Source organism: Protopterus annectens, chromosome 6.part0 (genome assembly GCF_019279795.1).
Source record: "Protopterus annectens isolate FY-2018-M chromosome 6.part0, PAN1.0, whole genome shotgun sequence".
In the NCBI taxonomy this organism is placed as follows: domain Eukaryota; kingdom Metazoa; phylum Chordata; order Ceratodontiformes; family Protopteridae; genus Protopterus; species Protopterus annectens.
The window spans coordinates 938,782,172-938,805,688 of NC_056737.1; the positions used below are offsets into that span (position 1 = coordinate 938,782,172).

A 23,517-nucleotide genomic window follows, 5' to 3' on the forward strand; every position below is an offset into this window, starting at 1 on the left:
GCCAGTCACTACCAGTTTTGAGCTTTGCCTTTTGGTCTCACTACAGTCCTAGAGTGTTCACCAAATGTATAGCAGTAGTTACGGCTCACCTGAGACTTTTAGGATTCTGAGTGTTTCCGTACCTAGATGACTGGCTCCTAACTGCCACCACCGAGCATCTACCAATAAAAGCAAGAGGCACCACATTGAAACTCTGCTCCCATTTAGGGATCACAATAAACTACAAAAACATCTGCCTTATTGCCATCTCAGCATATCATTTTTATAGGAGCAGATCTAGACACCACAAAACTGATGGTAAAGCTCCCCCCAGAAAGAGTTCACATCCTTCAACATCAGATCTTAATCCTTCTATTCAAGAAGATGGTTCAAGCAAGAACAGTTCTAAAAGTGCTAGGTACCATGGCAGCAGCAATAAATGTAATCCAATTACCATGGCTACATATGCAAATTCTTCAGTGGCTGCTATTCACTCAGTGGTCCATGCAGGAACTACCACTGTCCCACCAAATTATAATTACGGAATATTGCAGGAAAGACCTTCGTTGGTGGCTTCACTCCATTCAATTGCCTTTAGGTCGACCCTTTGTTCTTCCACAGCCTACAGCCACAGTGACAACGGATGCTTCCCATATTGGGGGGGGGGCATTATCAGGGAAGCACGGTCCAAGGCACTTGGCAGGATCAGAAGGCCCACTTGCATATCAATGTCCTAGAGATGAGAGCAGTCTTTTAGCATTGCAGGCATTCCAAGATTCTCTTCCGCTAGGAACGATTGCAATACAAACGGACAATTTGTCAGTCATATGGTATATAAACAAACAAGGGGGAACTAAATCTTACCCCCTTTGCCAGGAGGCCCTGAGAGTATGGCAGTGGGCAACCTCCTCCCAATGCTTTCTGGTAGCAATGCCCATCCTGGGGAAATCCAGCGTGATAGCAGACAAACTTAGCAGGACAATTCTGATGCCTCACGAGTGGTCCCTAAAACAAGAGATAGCGGAAATGATTTTCTGAAAATGGGGCCAGCCTTGCTGCAACCTTTTTACCATGTCCGTGAAAGCCAAATGCAGCAGCTACCTTGCCCTAATCCCCCCTCCAGTGGAGTCTCCAAGGGATGCACTTGTACACGATTGTCCCTCAAGTCTCCTCTACACCTTCCCTCCCTTCTCATTGATACCCAAAGTTCTTCCGAAAGCCAGTGTATTGGGAAGGACCTTAATACTTTTTGCCCCTTACTGGCCTCGTTAAATCTGGTTCTCCTTCCTATGGCCTCATCTTCAGGAGGAGCCTTGGATTCTGGACCCAGTTCTGGATCTTCTGACCCATCTGTCGGGAATGCTCCATCTCTTCAAATTCTCAAGTTGACAGCCTGGCTGCTCCAATTCCAAACATAGCCAGGCTTTCAGATCTTTCATCTTCAGAGCAGCATACCCTGATTTCATCTCTTAAAGCTTCTACAAGAAAATTATATGTCAGCAAATGGAAAAAAATTTCCTCCTGGGCCTTGGAAAACCATATTGACCCTTTCTCTGCACCTATATCTTCCATACTGGAGTTCTTAGCAAAGCTATTTCATGACCGGGCAGCTGCAGCTACTATTCGAGTTCAATTAGCAGCAATCTCTAATTTCCATTTAGGAGAAGCGGGGCCGAATATTATGTCCCACAGACTTTGCAAAGCCTTCTTGAGAGGCACCATTCTGTTAAAACCGCCCATTAAACCACCTCTACCCTCATGGAACCTGAATTTTGTATTATCCTGTATGATTCTTTCCCCCTTTGAGCCTGCATCATCCTGTGACTTGAAGTTCTTAACCTGGAAGATGATTTTCTTAATAGCTATCACTTCAGCTAGGAGAGTTTCGGAGTTACAAGCATGGTCTGTCAAACCCCCATATATGCTGTTCTACAAGGACAGAGTCTCATTTTGTACAAATCCATCCTTTCTACCAAAGTATGCTCAGAATCAAACTTAAACCAATCCATAAACTTATCAGTTTTTTTCCCCCAAGTATGACAGTAAGGCAAAATATATGTTAGACCAACTAGATGTACATAGGCAATTACATTTCTACTTTCCCAGAACGAAGGACTTTAGAAAAACTGACCGATTATTTGTGTCCTTCTCAGACTGCAAAAAAGTGCTCCAATTACAAAGACCACTCTCTCCAGATGGTTGTCAAATTGCATTATATTCACCTACAAATCCGAAAACAAACAACTTCCCGGCAAAGGAAGAGGTCATTCTACCAGAGCTATTTCTACCTTTTCTGCCTTTCTGGCCAAACTGCCAATTGATACCATTTGTGCTGCAGCAACATGGGAGGACCTCATACCTTTATTACTCATTACAAAGTTGATTTGGCCTCCAGTACAGAATGAAGGCGAGATAAGACAACACACAAAGAAGTTATGTACTCACCATAACGTTCCATGTGTGTTGTCCATCTCACCTTCATTCTTACATCCCAACCTCCTTCCCCCAGCCTTTGGCTCCTGGAGGACCGAGAGGATTTATTTGACATCTAATATTCTCTGACTCTCTTCTTGGCTTGTAAAGTAGTAACATTTTTATATGCATATATTAGTATACCAGCAAACAAGATCTGGGGAATTCCCTAGGGCATCATGGGTTAGGGTGTAAGCCACAAGCTAGTTGAAAACCTCAAGCTTTTGTAAACGGTCGAGTCAGAACCGAGGATCGATTCCGAACCCAACCAGTACAGAATGAAGGTGAGATGGACAACACACATGGAACGCTATGGTGAGTACATAACTTCTTTTTTTACACCATCGAGTGGCTAGCGCTGGCACGGCACGCAATCTTTAATCTGTGTTCTCCTATCTTGAGGATATTGTGCACCACATTAGATGCTGAAAGAGTTTTATCTGTAAAACTCTTCCCCTATAGGGCACCATGTAGAGTCTGTGCTGCTGCCCACAGCTCCATTCATTGGTAAGTTTGAGATGGAAACACTTGGCATGTTATTTTCAGAAGTGGGAGGAACCCCACCAAGACAGAGTGAGAGCATGCAAATTCCAAACAGGCATTGGTCAGAGGTCAGGATTGAACCTTATCCCTTGTGTATGGAGGACGAATACCTTAACCATTATGCCAGCTGGTCTCCTCTAGACTTCTTGCAAAACTTAATCATTATATTTTTTCTCATAATCTGTAAGTCTGTTATTGGTAATCTAAGAATTGACATAATTGAAACATGGTTGAAGCTCTTCAGTTATTTTTCCCCTTGTTCAGCAATACTGTGGGTGAATATTGAGTCATCAACATACTGAGAGAGCTGGACTTGCTTGGTGTGCTGGTGCATCTTATTAATGTAGATATCTTTTTAGAACTCTAGCATATGGATAAAAAGTGGGCAAAATGGATTGCTGGGATATAGTCTGCTTCCTTTGTGATAGGAAGATAGGATCAGGAAGTCTGGATAACTATTAGCCTTTTGTTAAGCATAAAATTGCTGTTAGCAAGCTAACATACTTTGGAAGATTCCCTGTCTAGTCAACACCACTTAAAATTAATTGGCAGTGTTACTTACTGTCAATTTTAAGTGGCACGTGTCTCATTTCTATCTCTGAAACCATGCTGTGTAGGAGGTAAATTGTTCTTTTCCTAGTGATGTGAATTAAAATGACCTTGTACTATTTTCTTCAAGAATTCTTGACAGAGTATTGCAGATCTGACTGGTCAATAATTTTCAAAGTGTTATCCCCACCTTTGAAAAATGGTATGGTTTTGACATGGTAAAGGCTAGATCAGTATATCTGCCTTAAGATGTAGAAGTGAAGGTTATCCAGTGATGGTGAATTGTGCTGTTTTATTTTACACAGTAGCATGTGTACAATAGCAACTTTGGTTGGTTGTAGACAAAGTACTTTGCCTTTCAAAACTGTTACTTTATGTTTTATGAGGCATCAGTGATAAAGAATATTGTTTAGAGGTATTTTCCATTTCACTGTGAGGTCTGTAGCCCAGAAAGTTATCAGTGTCTAATGTGCTTTTGATGCTTCTCCTGGGAAAAAAATGTGAATTGGTTGATTTGCAATTCTGAAATGGGGTATATTAATCCCTTTTTAGCTTACCTAATAATCATATGACATTCATTTTATCCTATGAGATGTGTTGCCCCAAGGAGTAATAGAACCTCTTAGTTCTTCCCAACAGGGAAAAGGCTTCTATTCAAAGATCATTCTAGTACCCAAGAAGGGTAGCAGTAGTACCCAAGAAGGAAGATGCCTGAAGACTAATTTTAGACCCATATTACTTTTCTTATAGTCCCAAAGTTAAAAATGTTAAACTTTCAGACTATTTTTTTCCTCCTCTTCACCCAAGGCTTACTTTGCCACTCTGGACCTCAAGGATGCTTATATTCACATCCTCATTCACAAAGACCACAGATGATAATTAAAAATTTTTGCTTTGGGGTTGCACTTTGTGTACATTTTTGCCCTTTAGTTTCTCTGTCATTCCGTCAGTATTCACAAAATATTTGGCTGTAGTTGTTGCCTTCTTCAGGGTTCAGGGAATTTACATCTACCACTGCCTGGACAGTTGTCTCATTCTATCTACCACTACCACCCAAAACACATTGCATTCCCTTCAATTTTTCATGAATATATTCCGCACTCTAGGTTTCGAGTTAAATCTGAGTAAGTCATTCTTGGTCCCTTCTCACAGGTTAGTCTTTCTAAGATGCTTTCTAGACACCTCCCTGATAGCTTACCTCCGTCCAGAGAAAGTTTCCTTCTACCTTCCACAATTCCAAAACCTAATTCACCAGGGGAGTTCAACAGCAAAATAATTCCTCAAAATTTTTTGTTGAATGTCTTCATCCATCCTTGTGATTCATTTAGCCAGACTCCACATGAGAAAAATTAATTAGCCTATCTGGATCCAATACCACCATCCTCTTGTCTGTCCGTGTTCCTGTCCTACAATTACTTAAAAGGAATTCTTCTGGTGGTCCAGTCAAGTTCAGTAGAATCCACGTTCTTCCCCTATTCCTACTCAGTCATTTACAATGAATGCCATGGATTTTGCATGCAGACTATCCATGATGACCTGCAAGATGGCATCTCAGTACAACCCCTCCCTACAAATACTTTATATGCCATCAGAACAGAACCAGTAAAGACTTAAAAAGTGAAAAGTCATTTTCTATGAGCCTCCACTACAGAGGGTTTAAGGTATTACTCAGAGAAGACTCAAGTTTAGCTTGGACTTTCTTGGAGTTTTTATTAAATGGTTTGTCTGTATGACCTTTTTACCCTTTGGTGTGTGTGTACATATATATGTGTTTGTGTGTCTTTATATACATATATACACATGCACACATATTAGGTTACCAAAAGTGCCACTTTCATCTGTTTTCAGCTGTGACTGTTTTCCTGTCATTGACAATAGAATGGTAGTCTTAGCTGTGGCAGTAGTCTCATAATCACTGGTGCTATATAGGATGTATTACAGTTTGTGTACTGTTATACAGGCACACAGCATCTTGTGGGAAGCACCATCAGCAACACACCATCAACACACACACACATTCTGAAACAGAGCGATATTTTGTGTTGAGACTGGACATGAAGTTTAATAGAATTACAGTATTTTGCAATTTTTTGGCATGCTTAAGGGTATGATTCTCAAATTTATGTGGCAGAGAGGTAGGCCAGGAATATCAGTATGACAAATTAAGTTCACCAGTGGAGCAAGGATGAGTCAGTCTTCTTTACTTAGGGCTTTATTGGAAGGTCTCTCAGCTCTGTATTCTTTGTATTTGTATACACATAAACTTCAAAACTGACTGGAAAGAAATAACTGAAGAACTGAGACGACAACACTGCTTTAGTCTTGCACATCTGTTCTGGTATAAGGAGGATTTAGGGAATGTAAGTTTAGAACTGATACAGTCATTTCTGTTTAGAAGTGGGTGCAAGCAGCATTGTGTAGCTGAGGTTATCACAAGATGTTGTGCCCCAAACAGTTTTATTGGTTGATAGCCTTTAGGTAATATTTGGCATTGGCAGGGACACTGATTTACATTTCTCAAAAAGTGAAATTCCTTTTTTAAAAGTGAAATTGAAAAATTGTACCTGTGATTTGTAAATGTAGTTTCCTGTCATTACTGTGGTTTCATTATAATTTTCTAGTGCATTTCTATACACGCAAAATCAAAATGATTCTAGGTACAGCACAGTCAATAAGAAAGCTGGCAGTATTGTAAATAACAACTATGAGAAGAAATACAACTTGTAGTGAATGAGTGCGTTAGACAAAAATACCAAATTCTGTGAAAATGTCATGTTTTTTCAATAGTTCAGCACTCCATATTGGGATTTACTGTCCTTTTTTTCCAAAACAATGGTGCCTGGAAATAGGACTAGAAGTATGGAAGATGGTGAGGTATTCACAACAGATGACAGAAGGGCATTCAGTTAATTAGCTCTCCATCTTTCCAAAACTGATAGATATAAGACAAGAGCTGCACACTTCTAGGCCTATGTAGCTCTGCAAGCAAAATATAAATGGGAATTCAAAATAGTTTTAACAGAAAGGGGATAGTTTGGGCTATGTTTATATGACATCTTAGGTGGAGAAATAGTGCTTTGTTAAAGTTAGTAAGCAGATTTTATGCTCCAGTCAGTACAAGAGGTGAAGTTATAACTAAATCAAGGGTGGAGTGAGTTTTTACAGGTGCCGTTAGCTGAAAAGGGTTGTAACTACATATGCCACTCCCCCAGAATTAACATGTTTTGTAGGTTTTAGATTTTTGCATGGAAATATCTCCAGAAGTATTTATGTTCATAGGTAGGTACTGGGCTATCTGCCCGAAGGCATATATTAGCCCAGCCACATTGTGTGGTATTCACCGCCCCTTTGGTTAGTTCCCTAGGCCCTTGATCTTGCAGCTAGTACCCTTGGCTCCTATCTAGTAGAGCTGTTGGTATGATCCCTGGTGTGAACTTTCCGTTACCCATTCACTTGTCAAGGTTCCTCTTGAAGAGTGATAGTGAGGGGCTCTGTCTTATGTAGATCGGGACCTTGTTCCATAGCAAGGGAAGTCTTTGCGAAAGGAATCTATCCCTCCAGCATGTTCTATTCATTATTGTGCTGAAGTTTATATCCCTAGAGCGTGTAGCTCGAGTAGATTTGGTTTTGCTAAGATGGAGCATGTTCAACAGTTCTGGGTTGGACATGGCTCTGTATGTTAGACAGAGATCGCCTCTGAGAAGGCGGTATGCAACAGAGAAAAGCCTTAGTTTTTTAAAACGTGCTGCATAGGGCAACTGTTTGAGGCCAGTAATCCTCTTAGTGAGGTACCTCTGTGGTCTGTCCAGCTGCTGGAGATGCCTAGCCAGGTACATTCCAATTGGTGCATTGTACTCAATAATGGGTCTGATGAGGGAAGAGTAGAGGGGCACCACTGCATCCTTAGATCTTGATGCAAACCCTTTCGTGATCAGATGGGTCACATAGAAGGATTTTCTAACCACCTTGGCAACATGGTTATCAAAGGAAAGCTGACTATCTACTTGGGTCCCTAGATCCCTTATTACTTCTTCAGATTTCAGGGGGTTCCCTCCTATGTGGTAGTTCATGGGTACTCTGTTTTTTTCCAGAGGGGATTACTACGCATTTTTTAGCATATAGCTTGAGACCATGGCTTTGACACCATGCATCAGTCTAATTAAGGCCCTTGTGGAGGATATCCATGTCGGCCAGAGACTCTATTATAGCACCCAGTTTGCAGTCGTCTGCAAACTTGGTCAGCCACAGTCCTTCAGTGCTTGCCTGTACTTCTGAGAAGTATATGCCAAACAGGAGGGGCCCCAGGATAGAGCCCTGAGGCACACCACTCGTTACTGGTCTGGATTCGGACATAGATCCCGCTACTCTTACTTTGTGGGATCTGTCTGAGAGCCAGTTTGTGATCCATCTTGTGACGTAAGGGTTTATGCCCAGGTTGGTGAGTTTATCAATAATACCCGAATGGGGAATGGCGTCAAATGCTTTAGCAAGGTCAAGGTAAGCTGTGTGTACTTCCTTTCCCTTATCTATAGCCTGAGTAACTGTCTCAAAGAAGTCCACCAGGTTCAAGAGGCATGATCTGCCCTTGAAGCCGAACTGTGTGGGGTCAAGTGTTTGGAGGTTCCCAATCTCTCCATTTATGAGTTCCGTAATGATTCGCTCCATTGCCTTACAGATCAGACTGGTCGGGCTTATTGGTCGGTAGTTCCCAGGTCGGTTGTGGGCCCAGCCTTGTGCAGTGGAACCACTGTTGCTGTGTGCCATTCTATGGGCAAGTATCCTGTCGAGAGGCTGAGACTGAACAGGCTATTCAGATGCGGGGTTAATTCATTTTGGAGCTCGCTTATGACACAGCCCGGGACACCATCTGGTCCCATGGAGGCAGTGTTTTTAGCTTTAGATAGAGCCTTATTAACCAATGTATCAGTAATAATTGGAGTTGCACAATCCCCTGGAATAGTAATAGACCGTGCAGGTGGGGGGGGGGGGGATTTGCACTGAACCGGTCAGCCAAGATGTTGGCAATGTCAATGGGGTCAGTGTATTTTGTTCCATTTTGTACTAGCTCAGAACAGACCTGAGCATTGCCATTTAGGTTTTTGATGTAACCACAGAAGGACTTATGGTTATCCTTGGCAACTTTCTTTTTGAAATTTGCTTTAGTTGACTTGATGAGGGCCCTCAATTTCTTAATAATGCTGATCAGGGATGATTTTTCTACTTGAGATTTGGCCTTTTTTTATATAAGTCTCCTCCTGTTATTGTATAGTTTGCTTATGGCCGGGGTACACCAGACTGGTTTCTTCTTGCTTGAGGAAGGAGTCTTGGTTTTGTTTGGGATACACAGTCCATGCAATCCTGAAGATGTATATAAAGTGCCTTGGTGCAGGATTCTACATCCTGGATATCATTATCCTTCTGCAAGGGAATAGTGAAGCTTTCTACTTCTGATGCAAGTAGTTTGAAGTTTGATTTGGAAAGGTTTTTTACGATAGTTTCTTTGACTGTGGGAGGTGGAGGGGTGAGGATGTCCAGGGTTTTCAGTTTGTGGTCTGATCTGACCAGAGAGGGAGTGATAATGGGTGTGGTACAATGGGCGCCCATATTTGTGATGACTAAATCCAATATGTTGTCCCCTCTAGTGGGAGAACATACCAGTTGTTCAAGGGCATTTGAATTTATAAATTCTATGAACCGCTGGGCAGAGGAGTTAGAACTTTGGTAGTTTGCCCAGTCTAAGTTATGGTGTTGGGTAGGACCTTTATATTTTCCAATGCCTCAAGGAAAGCTGAGTGAGCATCTTGGGACATGGTGGACGATCTATAACAGGCTACGACTTGAAATGTGGTTTTGCCTGCTGATAATTGCGCATGGATGATCTCTGAGGCATCATGCTGCGCCACTAACCTGGAGATGTGGGTATCCTTGATGAATATGGATACACCTCCACCCTTTGTACTGTGATCCGGTAACTGAGGCCGGAAGGTATGATATGAATTGTAACCTGGTAGTGCTGGGGTGCTCTCAGGAGCCTTGAACCAGGTTTCCGTCACTGCACAAACATTGATTTTCTCCATAGTGAGGAGTGCCTCGAGTGCGTGGATTTTGAGGTTGAGACTTCTGGCATTGAGTGGCATTACCCTTAGTTTTTGGTTACTTGTGCTGGTTACAGTGGTTGGTTTGTCCTTTGAGCCTTGCCTAAAAAAGGCACTACGGGGACGGCAAGAGCCTTGGCCAGTATTCGAAAGCCTAGGGGTGACAGGTGCAAACCATCTCTGGCGAAACAGCGAGGCTCGTCTATCATGTCATCCCAGGCAGACAGACACTGGATCCCCTTAGAATGACACCAGAAGCTTAGCCAGTTGTTGAAATCGATCATTTTGTCTTTGTATTGTGGTATAATTCTAGGTGAAGGTAGTATGCTACTCAAAGTCAGGGTCATACCTGCTTGAGCTACATGATCAGAGAGCTCCTCAATGTCTCTTTTCATGTAGTCCAGGGAGGTACGTCTTAGATCATTCACACCAACATGTACAATGACAGTGTCATACTTGTACTTGTTCTGGAGTGACCTAAGTGCCTGTGTTATGTGGCGATTCCTAGCACCTGACAGGCAGCTGGCAGTAACCTTCTCCTTGTTCAGCCTGGTGAGTGGAACATCTGTGTGCCTTACTATAGAGTCTCCTATTACTAGCGTGTTGGGTATGGTGTTTTGCCTTAGGGGCTGTTGTGAGGCACATTGCTGAGGTGAATTATGTGTTTTCTTGCTTGTGTTTGGAGGTGCAGGTTGCTTGCTTGTCTGCTTTGGAGGGCCCTGTTTCTTTTTCAGATTGGTACCTAGTGCCTCTGAATATGTTTTTGTGTATTTATGTGTATGTTTTGCCGGTGCTTGTTTTGTAGCTCCATGTGTGACTGGTGGTGTGATGCTAGTGTGTCTCTTCTCCTCTTGACTGTCTGTTACAGTCATGGGTTGAGAGCGCTTAGCCTCCAGTCTGGCTGTGTATTTGCATCTCTCACAAGTGTTTGTGTCTAGAGGTAAGAGGAGGGTTGTCTGTATACATGAGGCAGTTGTGACATTGCCTCAGGATGCCCAATTTCACCAGATGAACTGGAGAGTACACCTGAAGCTGACCTCTGGACATGCTTGGAAAAGTGAGTTTAACTTGTCTTGCGGACAGTCGAGGGTCTTATGCTGTATTATAATAGTGCTGTCTAGGAGATTTGGAAAATAATAGTGCTGTCTAGGAGATTTGGACAAGTGCTGATTTGGGTTATGCAAGTGCTGCAATAAGAGCAGTTGATCTGAAGCACTTGAGTTGAGGCTTGCCTAGTTCTAAGGGAAAATTTGCAGCGCAGACTTTGTGGAGCCAGGAATAGTATACCCCAGCTAACCGGCACTGCCCAACACTGCTCTGTGTGCAAGACCACGCAAAAAGAGAGTTGCAGGGTTTTAAGAGAGAGAGATCAAGGAGTTTGAAACTGACCCAAAAATGGCCAATAAAACTACAGTTTCTAGGCAGTAACCACTCCTACAGGGACAGGCAGGCTGCTCAGTGTTAACCACTGCCACTGGTGAACACAGAGACTTCCCTTTAGCCCAAGTAAGCACTGGCCTCCAAGAAACTTACAAACAGTTCAGAACAGCAACTCTGTAACTGAACTTTGTTTTTTAAATTATAGAAAGTGGGAAAATAGCAAGATTTTTTGTTTTTTTGTTTTTGTTTAAGGATAGCAGAGACACACACGTAGCAAACTAGTCAGAACAGTGCAATAAATGACCCCAACACGTGTGTGCTAGATCAGAGGCAGGTAAATGCAATTTTAAGAAAAAATTATTTTAAATTAAGTGCAACACAAAAAATGCAATAAACAGGCTCTAGGTATGTTCTAAATACTGTTTCTAACACAGACATCAACTTTTGCAAGCAAGAAAACGCCGAAAAGTAGGCAGCAATGCAGTTTTTCTAATAAATAAATCAGAAGAAAGTACTTAAAATCTCAAAAGTGGCTCCTTTCTTCTCTCAGCGTTTTCTCCTCTTGGTAGGTGCTTCAGCAACAACTATCAAGCCTGGAAAGATGCCAAAACCACGCGGCTGCAGGGTTTTAAGAGAGAGAGATCAAGGAGTTTGGAATTGACCCAAAATGGCCAATAAAACTACAGTTTCTAGGCAGTAACCACTCCTACAGGGACAGGCAGGCTGCTCAGTGTTAACCACTGCCACTGGTGAACACAGAGACTTCCCTTTAGCCCAAGTAAGCACTGGCCTCCACGAAACTTACAAACAGTTCAGAACACCAACTCTGTAACTGAACTTTTTTTTTTAAATTATAGAAAGTGGGAAAATAGCAAGTTTTTGTTGTTTAAGGATAGCAGAGACACACAAGTAGCAAACTAGTCAGAACAGTGCAGTAAATTACCCCAACACGTGTGTGCTAGGTCAGAGGCAGGTAAAATGCAATTTTAAGAAAAAACGATTTTAAATTAAGAGCAACGCAAAAAATGCAATAAACAGGCTCTAGGTATGTTCTAAATACTGTTTCTAAAACAGATATCAACTTTTGCAAGCAAGAAAATGCCGAAAAGTAGGCGGTAATGATGTACTCTGTAAAGAGAGGCTCAGACTTTTCCTGGCTCTTGTGCTGTTAGTTAGAGATTTGGCTGGGACATTTGGAACAGGCTATAATATGTTTCGGGTAATAAGTTATGCAAGGTTAAATCAGACCCCCAAGTCATAGGTATCTCCATATTGTGTAATTGATGTTAGTTTACCAGGCAGCCATATTATTTAGGTGTCTTTTCAGTTGGAGGATTGAACTAAGACTAAGCATAATCTAATAAACGTGCTAATGATGGTGACCAAGAAAGCAGTTATATTAAGATGGAAGCAAAAATACCTACTGAGCATAGGAAAAGCAAGAGATTTGATGTCTGAAATCTATGAAATGAAGACAAGGGGGCTAGACGAGAGGAATAGACTTATCCATACCAATAAGTGGCTTATGATGTAGCAACCTATGAATAGTTTACAGAGTTAAGCAAGGTTCCGAATTATTTGTACAATAGAGATTTTCCATGGTGTTGGCTGTCACTTATGAGAAAAAAAAGAAATAACGATATTGGGAATGTGATAAAGAGTTTGATTTTCAGATTCAGATATATAATTTACCTAGAAGTTAAATGATCTGAACGTTTGCTGTGCTGTGTCGTCCATATGAATGTATACATTTCGTGACCTTGTTCTTGAATGAGAAGTGATATATTTTAAATGGGTTTGTTTCTTGTAAAAAAAAAAAAAGAAAAACTGACATTTGAAGGTAAGCTTTCCTTTTTGGCAAGGGGAGATTCTTGTTAATAAAAGTATAGTATATTTTGATAACTGATTGTATGTTGTATATTTGTATTTTTTATAGCATGCCTTACCTGTCCAAAGAGCAGCTGCCCACACTTTGTGTATTTTTTTACGATATAATCGCAAACAGGAAGAACGACACGAAATAATTAATAAACTAATTCGAGGTAAGTAAAGTTTTGCTAATAATACAGTCTTGAATACTGCTGTTTAAGCTTGTATACTGATTAATTATAAGTAATCATAAAGGCATTAGAAGATAGCAGATGGTGATTTGATAAAATAGTGATTAGAGTATCCAAGGTTTAAGTGCTTTGTACACTTTTACACAATTTATCGTATATAAAGATGGTAACAGAATGGTGACAGTCCACAGAGGAATAAATTAAGATGTTCAGCAACCAACAAGCAAACTTGTAAAAATAAAAATAACAACAAAACCAGTAAATCCAAAATATTTAATAAAAAGAGAAACTGTACACTCCTCTATCCCCTCGGACATAAAGTCTTTGATAGAGTTAAAAAATACATACCCACAATGCATGTATTTATACTAATCAGCGGTAATTAGCACAATCAAAAAACAATTACAATAACAATTTCCAATTCAATTCCTTATTAAGACCCTTAGGAAACAATGTTCCAGACTTTAAAATAAAAACGGCTTCTTTATAAAGCAGTCTACATTTTAAAGACATACGTGGAAACATTTTTACCTTCTCTAGAATAGTACCTCTTAAGCCACTACTATTACCATAGTGGCATGTATCAAAATACAATGCTAAAGGGCTTTTGTCTTCTTATTTTTAATGTCTCTAAGATGATCTTGAAACCTAATTCTAAAGCTCTGTTTAGTTTCGCCCACATAAAATAAATTGCATTCACATTTTAGCACATAAACAACTTCTTCTGTATCACAACTGAAAATATCACATGAATTAAACATCTTATTATTAATAAATTGAAAAGTTGGTACAGTAAATTTACAAACTGAGCAATGACCACATGGTCTCAGCTCAAAATTAGAAGGTTGTACACCTAATAATTGTACTGGGGGTGAAAACTGTGCATCTACAATCATGTCTCTAACATTTCTGCCTCACGTATAGGAAACTATAGGTCTTTGAGGCAGAACTTCATAGAGATTTTTATCTTGCAAGAAAAAATTCCAATAAAACATAATAGTCTCCACCACCTTTTCAGCAAATACATTATATGTCATCACAAAAAAACAATTTTTGGGCTGATTCATTAAGATGTTCATAAATTAAGATGTTTTGGAGTTTGCAACAAACACATTTGAGGAATGCCTTTTTATAGAACAAATCTTTAGTGATTACCACATTTTCATTTTTACATACTGTGCAGTCACCAAGCATGGTGCACTTTTTTTTGGCACTGATTGCCAAACCATTTTATAGTTATACAGTTATACAATACTGGAAAACTAGCATCATGTCAGACAACAGCTTGCATTTAACTTTCAATACTTGCCATTGTTAGGCATATAAATCCATATATCACAACAGCTATTCTGTCTAGTTTTGGTCCCAAGTTTGATTTAACATTATTCTTTAAACAAATACAGGTGAAAACTTGAGTTAATTATTTATAATATAATTTGAGATCAGGAATTAACTAGTAAGCGTATTATTTTATTTTGTAGCCAACTTTATTAAATGGATATTTTTTGTGGTAAATTAAGCATACAATGCAGCAGAGAAATGAACTAGGGACAAAGAATTTCAAGTGCTTTAGATGCAGACCTCTCAACTGTACAGATTTTTGCCGAATGTCCAGATTTTTGCCTAATATTTTTTGTCTGTTCCTCATAAAATCTATAGTTTTCTGGCAAATCACTCGGGTGATCTGAGGGCTGAAGTCACTAAATAATGACATTTGAGTTTCAGACTTCATAACCTTCAGGAAAAAAAAAAAAACATTTAAAATCTGTCCCTATTTAGGGCCTACTCCCCCCCCTATTATGTCAGGCTTTATCCAGATTTCTTGTACTGAGAGGTTGAGAGATATGTTTAGATGATATAATATTTATTCATTTATTTACTTACACTTTGTTGATCAGTTGGTTCCAGTAGGCCAATGGCTTCTTTCCAAGGGGAGACCTAAGATGGTAGTTATACAGATTAGGGGGAATTTGGCCAAGGAACTGGAGAACATCCCCTACTCTTTGCGTACTGGGATTCTATTGATTGCAAGACTTCCTGCTTTCGGCCCAAGCGTGTAGGTGGCTCAGAGAAGGAGGAAGATAGAAAGAGGTCATTGATGGTGGAGATGTAATAGATTTGCAAAGTGAAAGCGAATCCTTGAAGGTTGAGGAAAGAAAAGAGGTGAGAAGTGAAGAAGTGATGCTGAATGAACAGAGGTGCATGACAGAACATGATATAGAAGGAGCGGTGTGCTGAGAGAGGTTGAAGACAGTCAAGCCTTCACAAGAGCAGTATGAAGCATCAGATTAGGAAGAGGTTGAATCATTATTGGATTTGTTTGATATCTTCCAACAAAATCTTCTTGGGGAAGAAGATTTGGCACAAATGTGTATTGTTACAACCTCCAACTGGGAGGGTTGCGGGATTTATATTTAAAAGAGATGATGGATCAGACCGAACCAGAAAGATAGGTAGCAGCTTCATGGGGTGAAATCATAGAGAAGATACAGGAGGAAGAGGTAGCAGAGATTGCAGTAAAGAAAAGGTCATATGTGCAGATGGTAAAAGAGGGAGAGCATCAAATAGAAGAAGTGAAACAGATGGTGAAGTTTGTTATAAGGTTAAGTAGTAAATAAGAAAAAGGTCTCAAAAGGTGTGAGGTGTGGGACACTGTGATTGCACCATTGGGTATTTCACCCAAAGAGGTAAGAGCTTTCATTCACATTAATAAATAAACATATTGTAATAACACAAAATTCCTCCGCTTGAACAGAATCCCAGTGAAGGCAGTCCCACAAAGACAATTCGTAGTAATAGTGCACACCAAAAGCTAGTCAGTCAACGACCAGATAATGGTAAAATAATTTATTGAATCTTAAAAGAAATCAGGTTGATTGAGCGCTTTCATTTCCACTCTGGAAACATCATCAGAATAAAAAATGCTAGTATGCGGACATATTTATACTCGATTAACTTCAATTCATTTCGATTACATCCTTAATTCAGTAATCATTGTGGTTTGTGTTAAAGATACAGTACAAGATATCAAAACAAAATGTTAAAAAAAAAACCAATATATATATCATGAAATGTAAAATGTGCATATAATACACATAAAAGTATATAAAATTGATAACACTGTAAGATACAACATATTTGTATACATAGGTGCATCTTTTTTATGCTATGTCTTACAGTGTTATCAATTTTATATACTTTTATGTGTATCATATGCACATTTTACATTTCATGATATATATATATTGTTTTTAACATTTTGTTTTGATATCTTGTACTGTATCTTTAACACAAACCACAGTGATTACTGAATTAAGGATGTAATTGAAATTAATCGAGTATAAATATGTCCGCATACTAGCATTTTTTATTCTGATGAAGTTTCCTGAGTGGAAATGAAAGCGCTCAATCAACCTGATTTCTTTTAAGATTCAATAAATTATTTTACCATTATCTGGTCGTTGACTGACTAGCTTTTGGTGTGCACTACGAATTGTCTTTGTGGACTGCTCGTGGGATCCTGTTCAGGAGAGGACAGGTTAATTTTTCTTTTCTCCGTTATCCATTCCTTGTGTGGTGTTACTGGTTTTCGTTGAAATAAACATATTGTGACATTCTGTTGCATGGGTTTCCTCTGGATGTTCCAGTTTCCTCCCACATCCCAAAGACATGCTGTAGGTGGATTGGACTCTAAATTGACTGTGTGTGTGTGTGTGTGTGTGTGTGTGTGTGTGTGTGTGTGTGTGTGTGTGTGTGTGTGTGTGTGTGTGTGTGCCTGCCTTCTGTGGAAGGTTGGGCACCGGGTTGACAACTCGACACTGTAAAAACTCCACTGCCAATTGTTCTGTGGACTGTTGTTTTGCTGTGGTGACCCCTAACTGGGAAAAGCCGAAAGAAGAATATTGTGACTCAGACTGGATAATATATGGAGACATTTTTTGTCTGGTATGAGTTAAAAAAGAACTGCAATCCTTGGAAGTCTTAGGTGGTGTAAGCATCTCATAGAGAAACTACATAAAAAATTTCATGCAATTTAGAATGGAGGTCAAAAAAGAAGTGTTAAAACACTATTTAAAGACTTTATGTAAAGAAGTTATGGATGCAGCAAAAATGTATGATGATGGAGATTTGTGGACTGTCGGTTGGGAATGTGGGGTAATTTTGAAATTGGAAAATGAAAGTGTTATACATATTCCAAGTATGATAAATGTGGATGGTAATAGAGGATTTGTTAGATATAGAGGACAAAAAACATGCTGTTTCTTTGTAAAGGATAATAATTTGCTTAGCAACTGTGATAAAAGAAAAAATATATATTTGTGGTAAACCATGGCATGAAGCTAAGAAATGTGATATGATAGGTGGGCAAAACTGGGCACATATGGATGGATTGTGAAGAAAATACAGAAACTGTAGAACAAGATCAGACACAGGAATCAGTATGTAATGCAAAAAAGATAAAGCAAAGGAGGATAAAGGCAAATTACTAGACAAGAAAGTAATAAAGAAGTAACAGTGGTTAAAACAATGAAATGAATGAAAAGAAGTGGAAGAAGTGGTAGAAGATATGAATGAAGAGGAGTATGTAAACTGTCAAGTGAGAGAACTATTTTTATAGGGAAAAGGTGAAGGAGAGAAAAGGAATTTTAAAAGCATAATTGTGAAAGAAAATAAAAAAGGTAAAGGATAAAAGTGGAAGGAGATTTTTTTTTCTGAAAAGAGGCTGAAGCTCTTAGCAATAAATGTTAATAGTGTAAAGAATATTAAAAGATGAATAGGCATATTGGAATAGTATGCAACACTTGCTATGCATATAACTATATTAGAAGATATGAGAGTGTAACAGAAGAAAGGTTACAAACAGAAGTGTTATGGGGCAGAAGCATTATTTGGAATATGGGAAAAGATACATTTCAGGAATAGGTGTGTTATGTCAGGAAAATATAAAAATTATAGATAGTACGGTAGTAGAATTGGGAAGAATAATGGTGATAGATGTAAGATCCAAAAAAAGAGGTGAACAGAATTATTGCACTATATGCATATGTTACAAAGAAATTGAGAGAGAATGTTTAAAAATTCTAAATTATGTAGGAGTTAATATGGACATAATATTAGTAGGGGACTTTAATTGTAAATTAAGTAAAAGAAAGAAAGAAGGAAGTGATGTTAAGAATGTATATGAGATGTTATCTAAATCTCTGATATTATTTAATACTCCAGTACCAGCATGTATAAAAACATCCAATTACCCTTTGATTTGGTCTATATTATCTATAGCCAGAAAAATAGCTACAAGGAATTGGAAATCATAATCCTCTCTATCATTACAAGAATTTAAAAATCTACTTAATGAAATTTGTTGTTTGGAAGAACTGACAATCAAGTATAGATGTTCTAGGAATACTTCTACTTATAGTAGTTGGAACAAAGTTTATGAATTGTTGCAAAAAATAGTTTAATTTTACAGCAAATATTTAGGAACTATTTCAGCTGATATTTAAGAGTTATGGTGAACAATTTTGTATATAGTTAAATTTTGTTTAATTTTGTATATGATCATTTTTTCACATACTCTAAAATGGATCGTTCATTATATGTTAATTGTAGCTTCATCAGCACTTCTAATAAAATTGTTTGCTTTTTTTTTAAAAAAAGAATGTATGTGAGATAATGAAAAGTGGAAAGCTATATGGACAATGTACATTGGACATATGAACGAAATAAAATAAGAACGGAAATTGATTTTTTTTCTAATATCTGATAGTTTGAAAGTTGTGCAAGAAGGGATAAAAGTACCAGGCATTTCAGATCATTTAGCTGTATGGTTAGAAGTGCAAGAGAAGGAAGGATATATAAGAATTGGTAAAAGTATTAAGAGATTTAGTGAAAAGGATTTAGATGAAAATATGAAGGAGATTATAAAATTATGGAAAGCTCATATAAATATAAGGATTTTTCATGAAAACTATGAATTGGTAGATAGATTTTTAAGCAAAAAGTGCAAAAAAATGTTTTTTGGATTGTCAAGCCAGGAAGAGAAAGAGAGAAAAACTAATGTATAGCTAGTTGACTCAAGAAATATTTAGAGAAGTTATAAGAGATAAGACAACTTTTTATGAAAAGGAAGAGATAATATATAATTTAAATCAGAAGAGGATTAAGAAGATATGTAAACAAATATATTGCTTACAATAGAAAAAGAAAGAGGTGGCTCCGTATTTGAATAAATTAGTAAAAGAGAATAAGAGAATTAAAAATAATGAAGGAGATAGAATGGCTATGCAAGATAAAATAGTTGAGGTAATAAAGAAGCATATAGAGAATATTTTTTTAAAGAATGAGATAAAAGAAAGGCAAAAATGGAAAGTTAAAAAAATTGAGTAAGGACGATAATGAGAGTTTGGAAAAATATAAGTATAGAAGGATTAAGTGGAAGTTAAAAGTTTAAAAGAAATTAACTTGGAAAAGCTATGAGAATTGATGGTATTGAATATGATGTATAATAATATGGAAGAATGACAAAATATATTTTGTGGAGATATTGAATGAATGGTTAGCGATAAGAGTGGTAGGTAATATGTACTAGGGTTATGAAATTTATATGGAAAAAAGGAGAAAAAGATGGTATAAGAAATTGGAGACCGATAGTATTGAACAATGCTGACTATAAACTTTTTATGAGAATAATAAGTAAAAGAATAACAAGTAAAGTAGACAGGTTACTTGAATATACAATTTTTGGTAAGAAGTGAAAAGGAATTCAGGATTTACTATGGATAATAAGAGAGGTGATAGATGATATTATAAATAAAAGGTGGAAACTAAAGTTGTAATAGGAGATGTGAGTAAAGCATTTGATAAAATATAATATGAATGTTTATGGGATATGTTAAGGGATTATAAGTGAAAAGATAAAAAAATTAAGTCGATATATGAGAAGAATAATGTGAGAGTAATTTTAAATGGATGGTTGAGTGAAGAAATAGTAATAGAGAGTGGGATAAGGCAAGGATGTCCTGCAAGCAGTATTTTATTTGTGTTAGTTATGAATGTGGTTGTCAGTAAAATGAATAGAGTATTAGACATTGCAAGTTACAAGATGACAGAAGAAATATGAATTCTAATAATTTTTACTTAAGCAGATATAGTTTTAATTACCAAGACTAAGAAACGGATGGGAGAAGTGATTAGAAAGATAAATAGCTATTTGAAAATACTTGGTTTATGTATAAATAGAGACAAAAGTAAATGGTTTGGATGTAAAGGAAAGATAAAAGGTATTCAGTTTAATGATGAAGTTTTCGATGTATTGGGAATAACACTTGGATTTGGATAGCATAAAGGAAAAAACAGTGGGAGAAAAGCTTGCAGAAATTGAAAGATTTGTGCATGCTTTAGAAATCATATAAAATGTCATATTAAAAAGTATACTTAATAAATTTGATTATTTTGGGCAAATTGGCCTATTTAACAAGTGTGTATATGATCTTGTCCAAGTATGAAAAAGAAATAATTTGTTTTGCATTTTCTTTTATATAGGGATCTGTGCTAAATCCAGTTAGAAGAGGGATCTTGTATGTTAAGGAAGAGGATGGGGGACTAGGGTTAATCAATCCAAATGTTCATGCAGCTTCCTTGAATTTATATAGTTTGGTAGGATTTAAAAGGAATAGGAACTTAGAACATATATTGAATATTAAATATAAAGCTTTTTTGGGAAAGGATACATTTAGGGAAAAGATGGAAAAATCATGTAAATTAAGCTATAAAAGAATATCAAAGCAAAATGTTTTTTTATGGAAATTGAATATAAATGATGTTGAGAAAATAGGAAGGAATGGTATTTGAATATAATGAACAGTATTATGTCTTCCCATGAAAGCATTTAGAGAATGAATGCTATTAAGATTTTTATATACGTATATGTATATATATATATATATATATATATATATATATATATATATATATATGTGTGTGTGTGTGTGTGCGCGCGCGTGCGCGTGCACTAGACAATACATGTAAAGATTTTTTTGTGGAGACTGATGATAAGAAAATTACCTGTTAAAGCTAATATACCTTATAAAAGTACAGCAAAGAGTATGCAGTTATTATGGGGAGGTTTTTAAAATGTTTTAGAGTAAAGAATTTATGTGAAAATATGACATTGAAAGGTTTTGATAAGGTTGAAGATTTGAACATGGCATTTGAATACGGGTATTATAGTAATAGTAAACGAAAAGAGGTTCAGAAAATTGATAAAATATTTTACATTATGGGCAATATGGAATTGAAAGGTTCAATGTGAAATGGATATTTTCTGAGATTTTAAAGAAAATACGTTTTTGGCTATGTTAAAAACATTGGGAGGAATGATTAAAGCATTTGAGATTGTTTTGTATTATATAAAATTGTAAATAATGCATATTGTGTAAACAGTGTTAATAATGTGCAAAAGTTTTAATAATCAATAAAGTACCCCTACTCTTTTTGGTATGTGCCATTTGATCCTTTACATCCACCCAAGTTACCACCAGCTCATGCAGAATGGGCTCAGTTTGACATCTCATCCATAAAACTTTATATTAAATAAAGCATAGCTAGTTAGAATGCTTCAGAAGGAGAATACAAACAGCAAGAGTACTGGTCTGAAGTATGAAGGATAGTTTAAAAAATCAATGAAATGGTAAAGCCTGTATATTCTTGTTACAATTTAGACAGAAATTGTGCACATTAAGGAAAACATGGACTAGGTAAAGGAAATTGTTTGTATAGGTTCAGGTATAATTAAATTGATATTTAAGTTGAAACTAAGTTATATACTTGAAGAGTGAGCCACTTAGTTAATTTTGCTGTTTTCTTTTATTCAACATTTAGATGTCAAACTTTGTTGCACAGTTTTGATTCTGTTATTGCATTAAAAAACTTTTGTCATTGGCAAACATGTACATTTAGTGTAACTGGATCTTAATGAACTAATGCTGCTAATATTAGAATCCAGTATGAAAAGTACATTCTTGAATGTCTGTCAATGTTTATATGGTTGAAGTAGTGTTAGTATAGTCTGTCATTCTTGGCTGTACTTCTATAATATGGATGCTTGATAAGAGAGAGAGGTGGAAGATGGATGACTGAATGGATGGACAAATAGTGAACAAAGGTGTGATTATGTGAGATAACGCCAGCATAGCTAGCTGTGGATTTGTAAAGAATTATATGTCATTTGTGTATGACACTGATTTGTGCAGGTACTTGTGTTGAAAATGTATTTGTAAAGCTGCTTGTGTTAAAAATGCACCCAACAGTGGGTCTTGCTGGGCAGAAAAGAAATACACCTGTATGTCAAATTGTATTGTAATGGTTGAAATTAATATATTGTAACAGAGGATACTGGAAGAAAAGAGGTTAACTGATTAAACCAAGGCGCAGAATGAAGAGGCACACTCAAAGTAATGTGAAGCGCTTTTCGTTTATGGTACAAACATAAACTTCATCATCTCAGTCCAGCTAACTTTGAAAAATAGTCTGAAATTAAATTACTTGGTTTAGGCCATAATGATTGTATCTGATTGTAGCCAGAGACAAAATGTCTGTGAAAACCAGGACTAGGAATCCTACTGTATTGTTCTTAGGGGTGACCTAATTACTATCCTGGAACTGTGAAAGATTTTGAAATGGTTTTATAGCATCCAGATGCTATAACGCATCTTAGCAAAGCATTTTGTGTGTGTATTATGACACACATGCTACATTTTGGTTCAGTTTGTAGTAAAGGGGGTAGTGCAGGAACCAGTCAGATGACCAGATGTATGTGATGTCATTCTATAATCTAGCACAAAAACTATGTTTTACTACCAGATGAGACAAAGTCTCAGGGCAATCTGTTTGTGAAACCTGACAAAAGAAGTACTGCTCGCCTACATCATCTTGCCTTGCTCTAGTAAGTGAACTAAGGAATACTAATTCTTTAGATCATTCAGGAACATTTAGCAAGATTAGTTAACTTTTGTTTTTCTGTATCTGTATGAACCTTTCCATCTGTATTATTTTTAATATTTCCTGATTGAAAACTCTGGCATTTATTGTAAATAGATATTTAGTATTTTCATGTTCTTTTGTTATTTATTGTTAAATATATTTAAACTTTTCTATGTGGGTGTTGTTTTAGAGAATATTTTAACCTTTGAGCATACTTATATTTATTTGATGACACTGTGGCCACTCCTGAAAGCCTTGCTGCATTGGTCAAACACTACCATTTGTATTAGTATTAATTTTATTTAGTATAATTGGATACCCTGTTAAGAGCTTTAGAGTAGCTGGCTTTGGAGTGTTCTGATGGCAGTACCTAACTTATAGTCTGGCCAGAAGAGGCATAGCTGGTAAATTTTTGCCAGCCTTTCCGTGTATGTATGTATGTATGTGTGTGTGTGTGT

At 37.3% G+C, this 23,517-nt stretch overlaps 1 protein-coding gene across 1 annotated transcript in view; it reads left to right on the plus strand.

Annotated features, from left to right (window-relative positions):
- PPP4R4 (protein phosphatase 4 regulatory subunit 4) overlaps positions 1-23,517 on the plus strand; it is a 2,733,238-nt gene that overhangs the window by 2,159,929 nt on the left and 549,792 nt on the right. Inside the window, exon 15 of the mRNA XM_044073596.1 lies at positions 12,955-13,060. Within this exon, the coding sequence (XP_043929531.1) occupies positions 12,955-13,060 (106 nt within the window). The remainder of the gene's footprint in view (positions 1-12,954; positions 13,061-23,517) is intronic.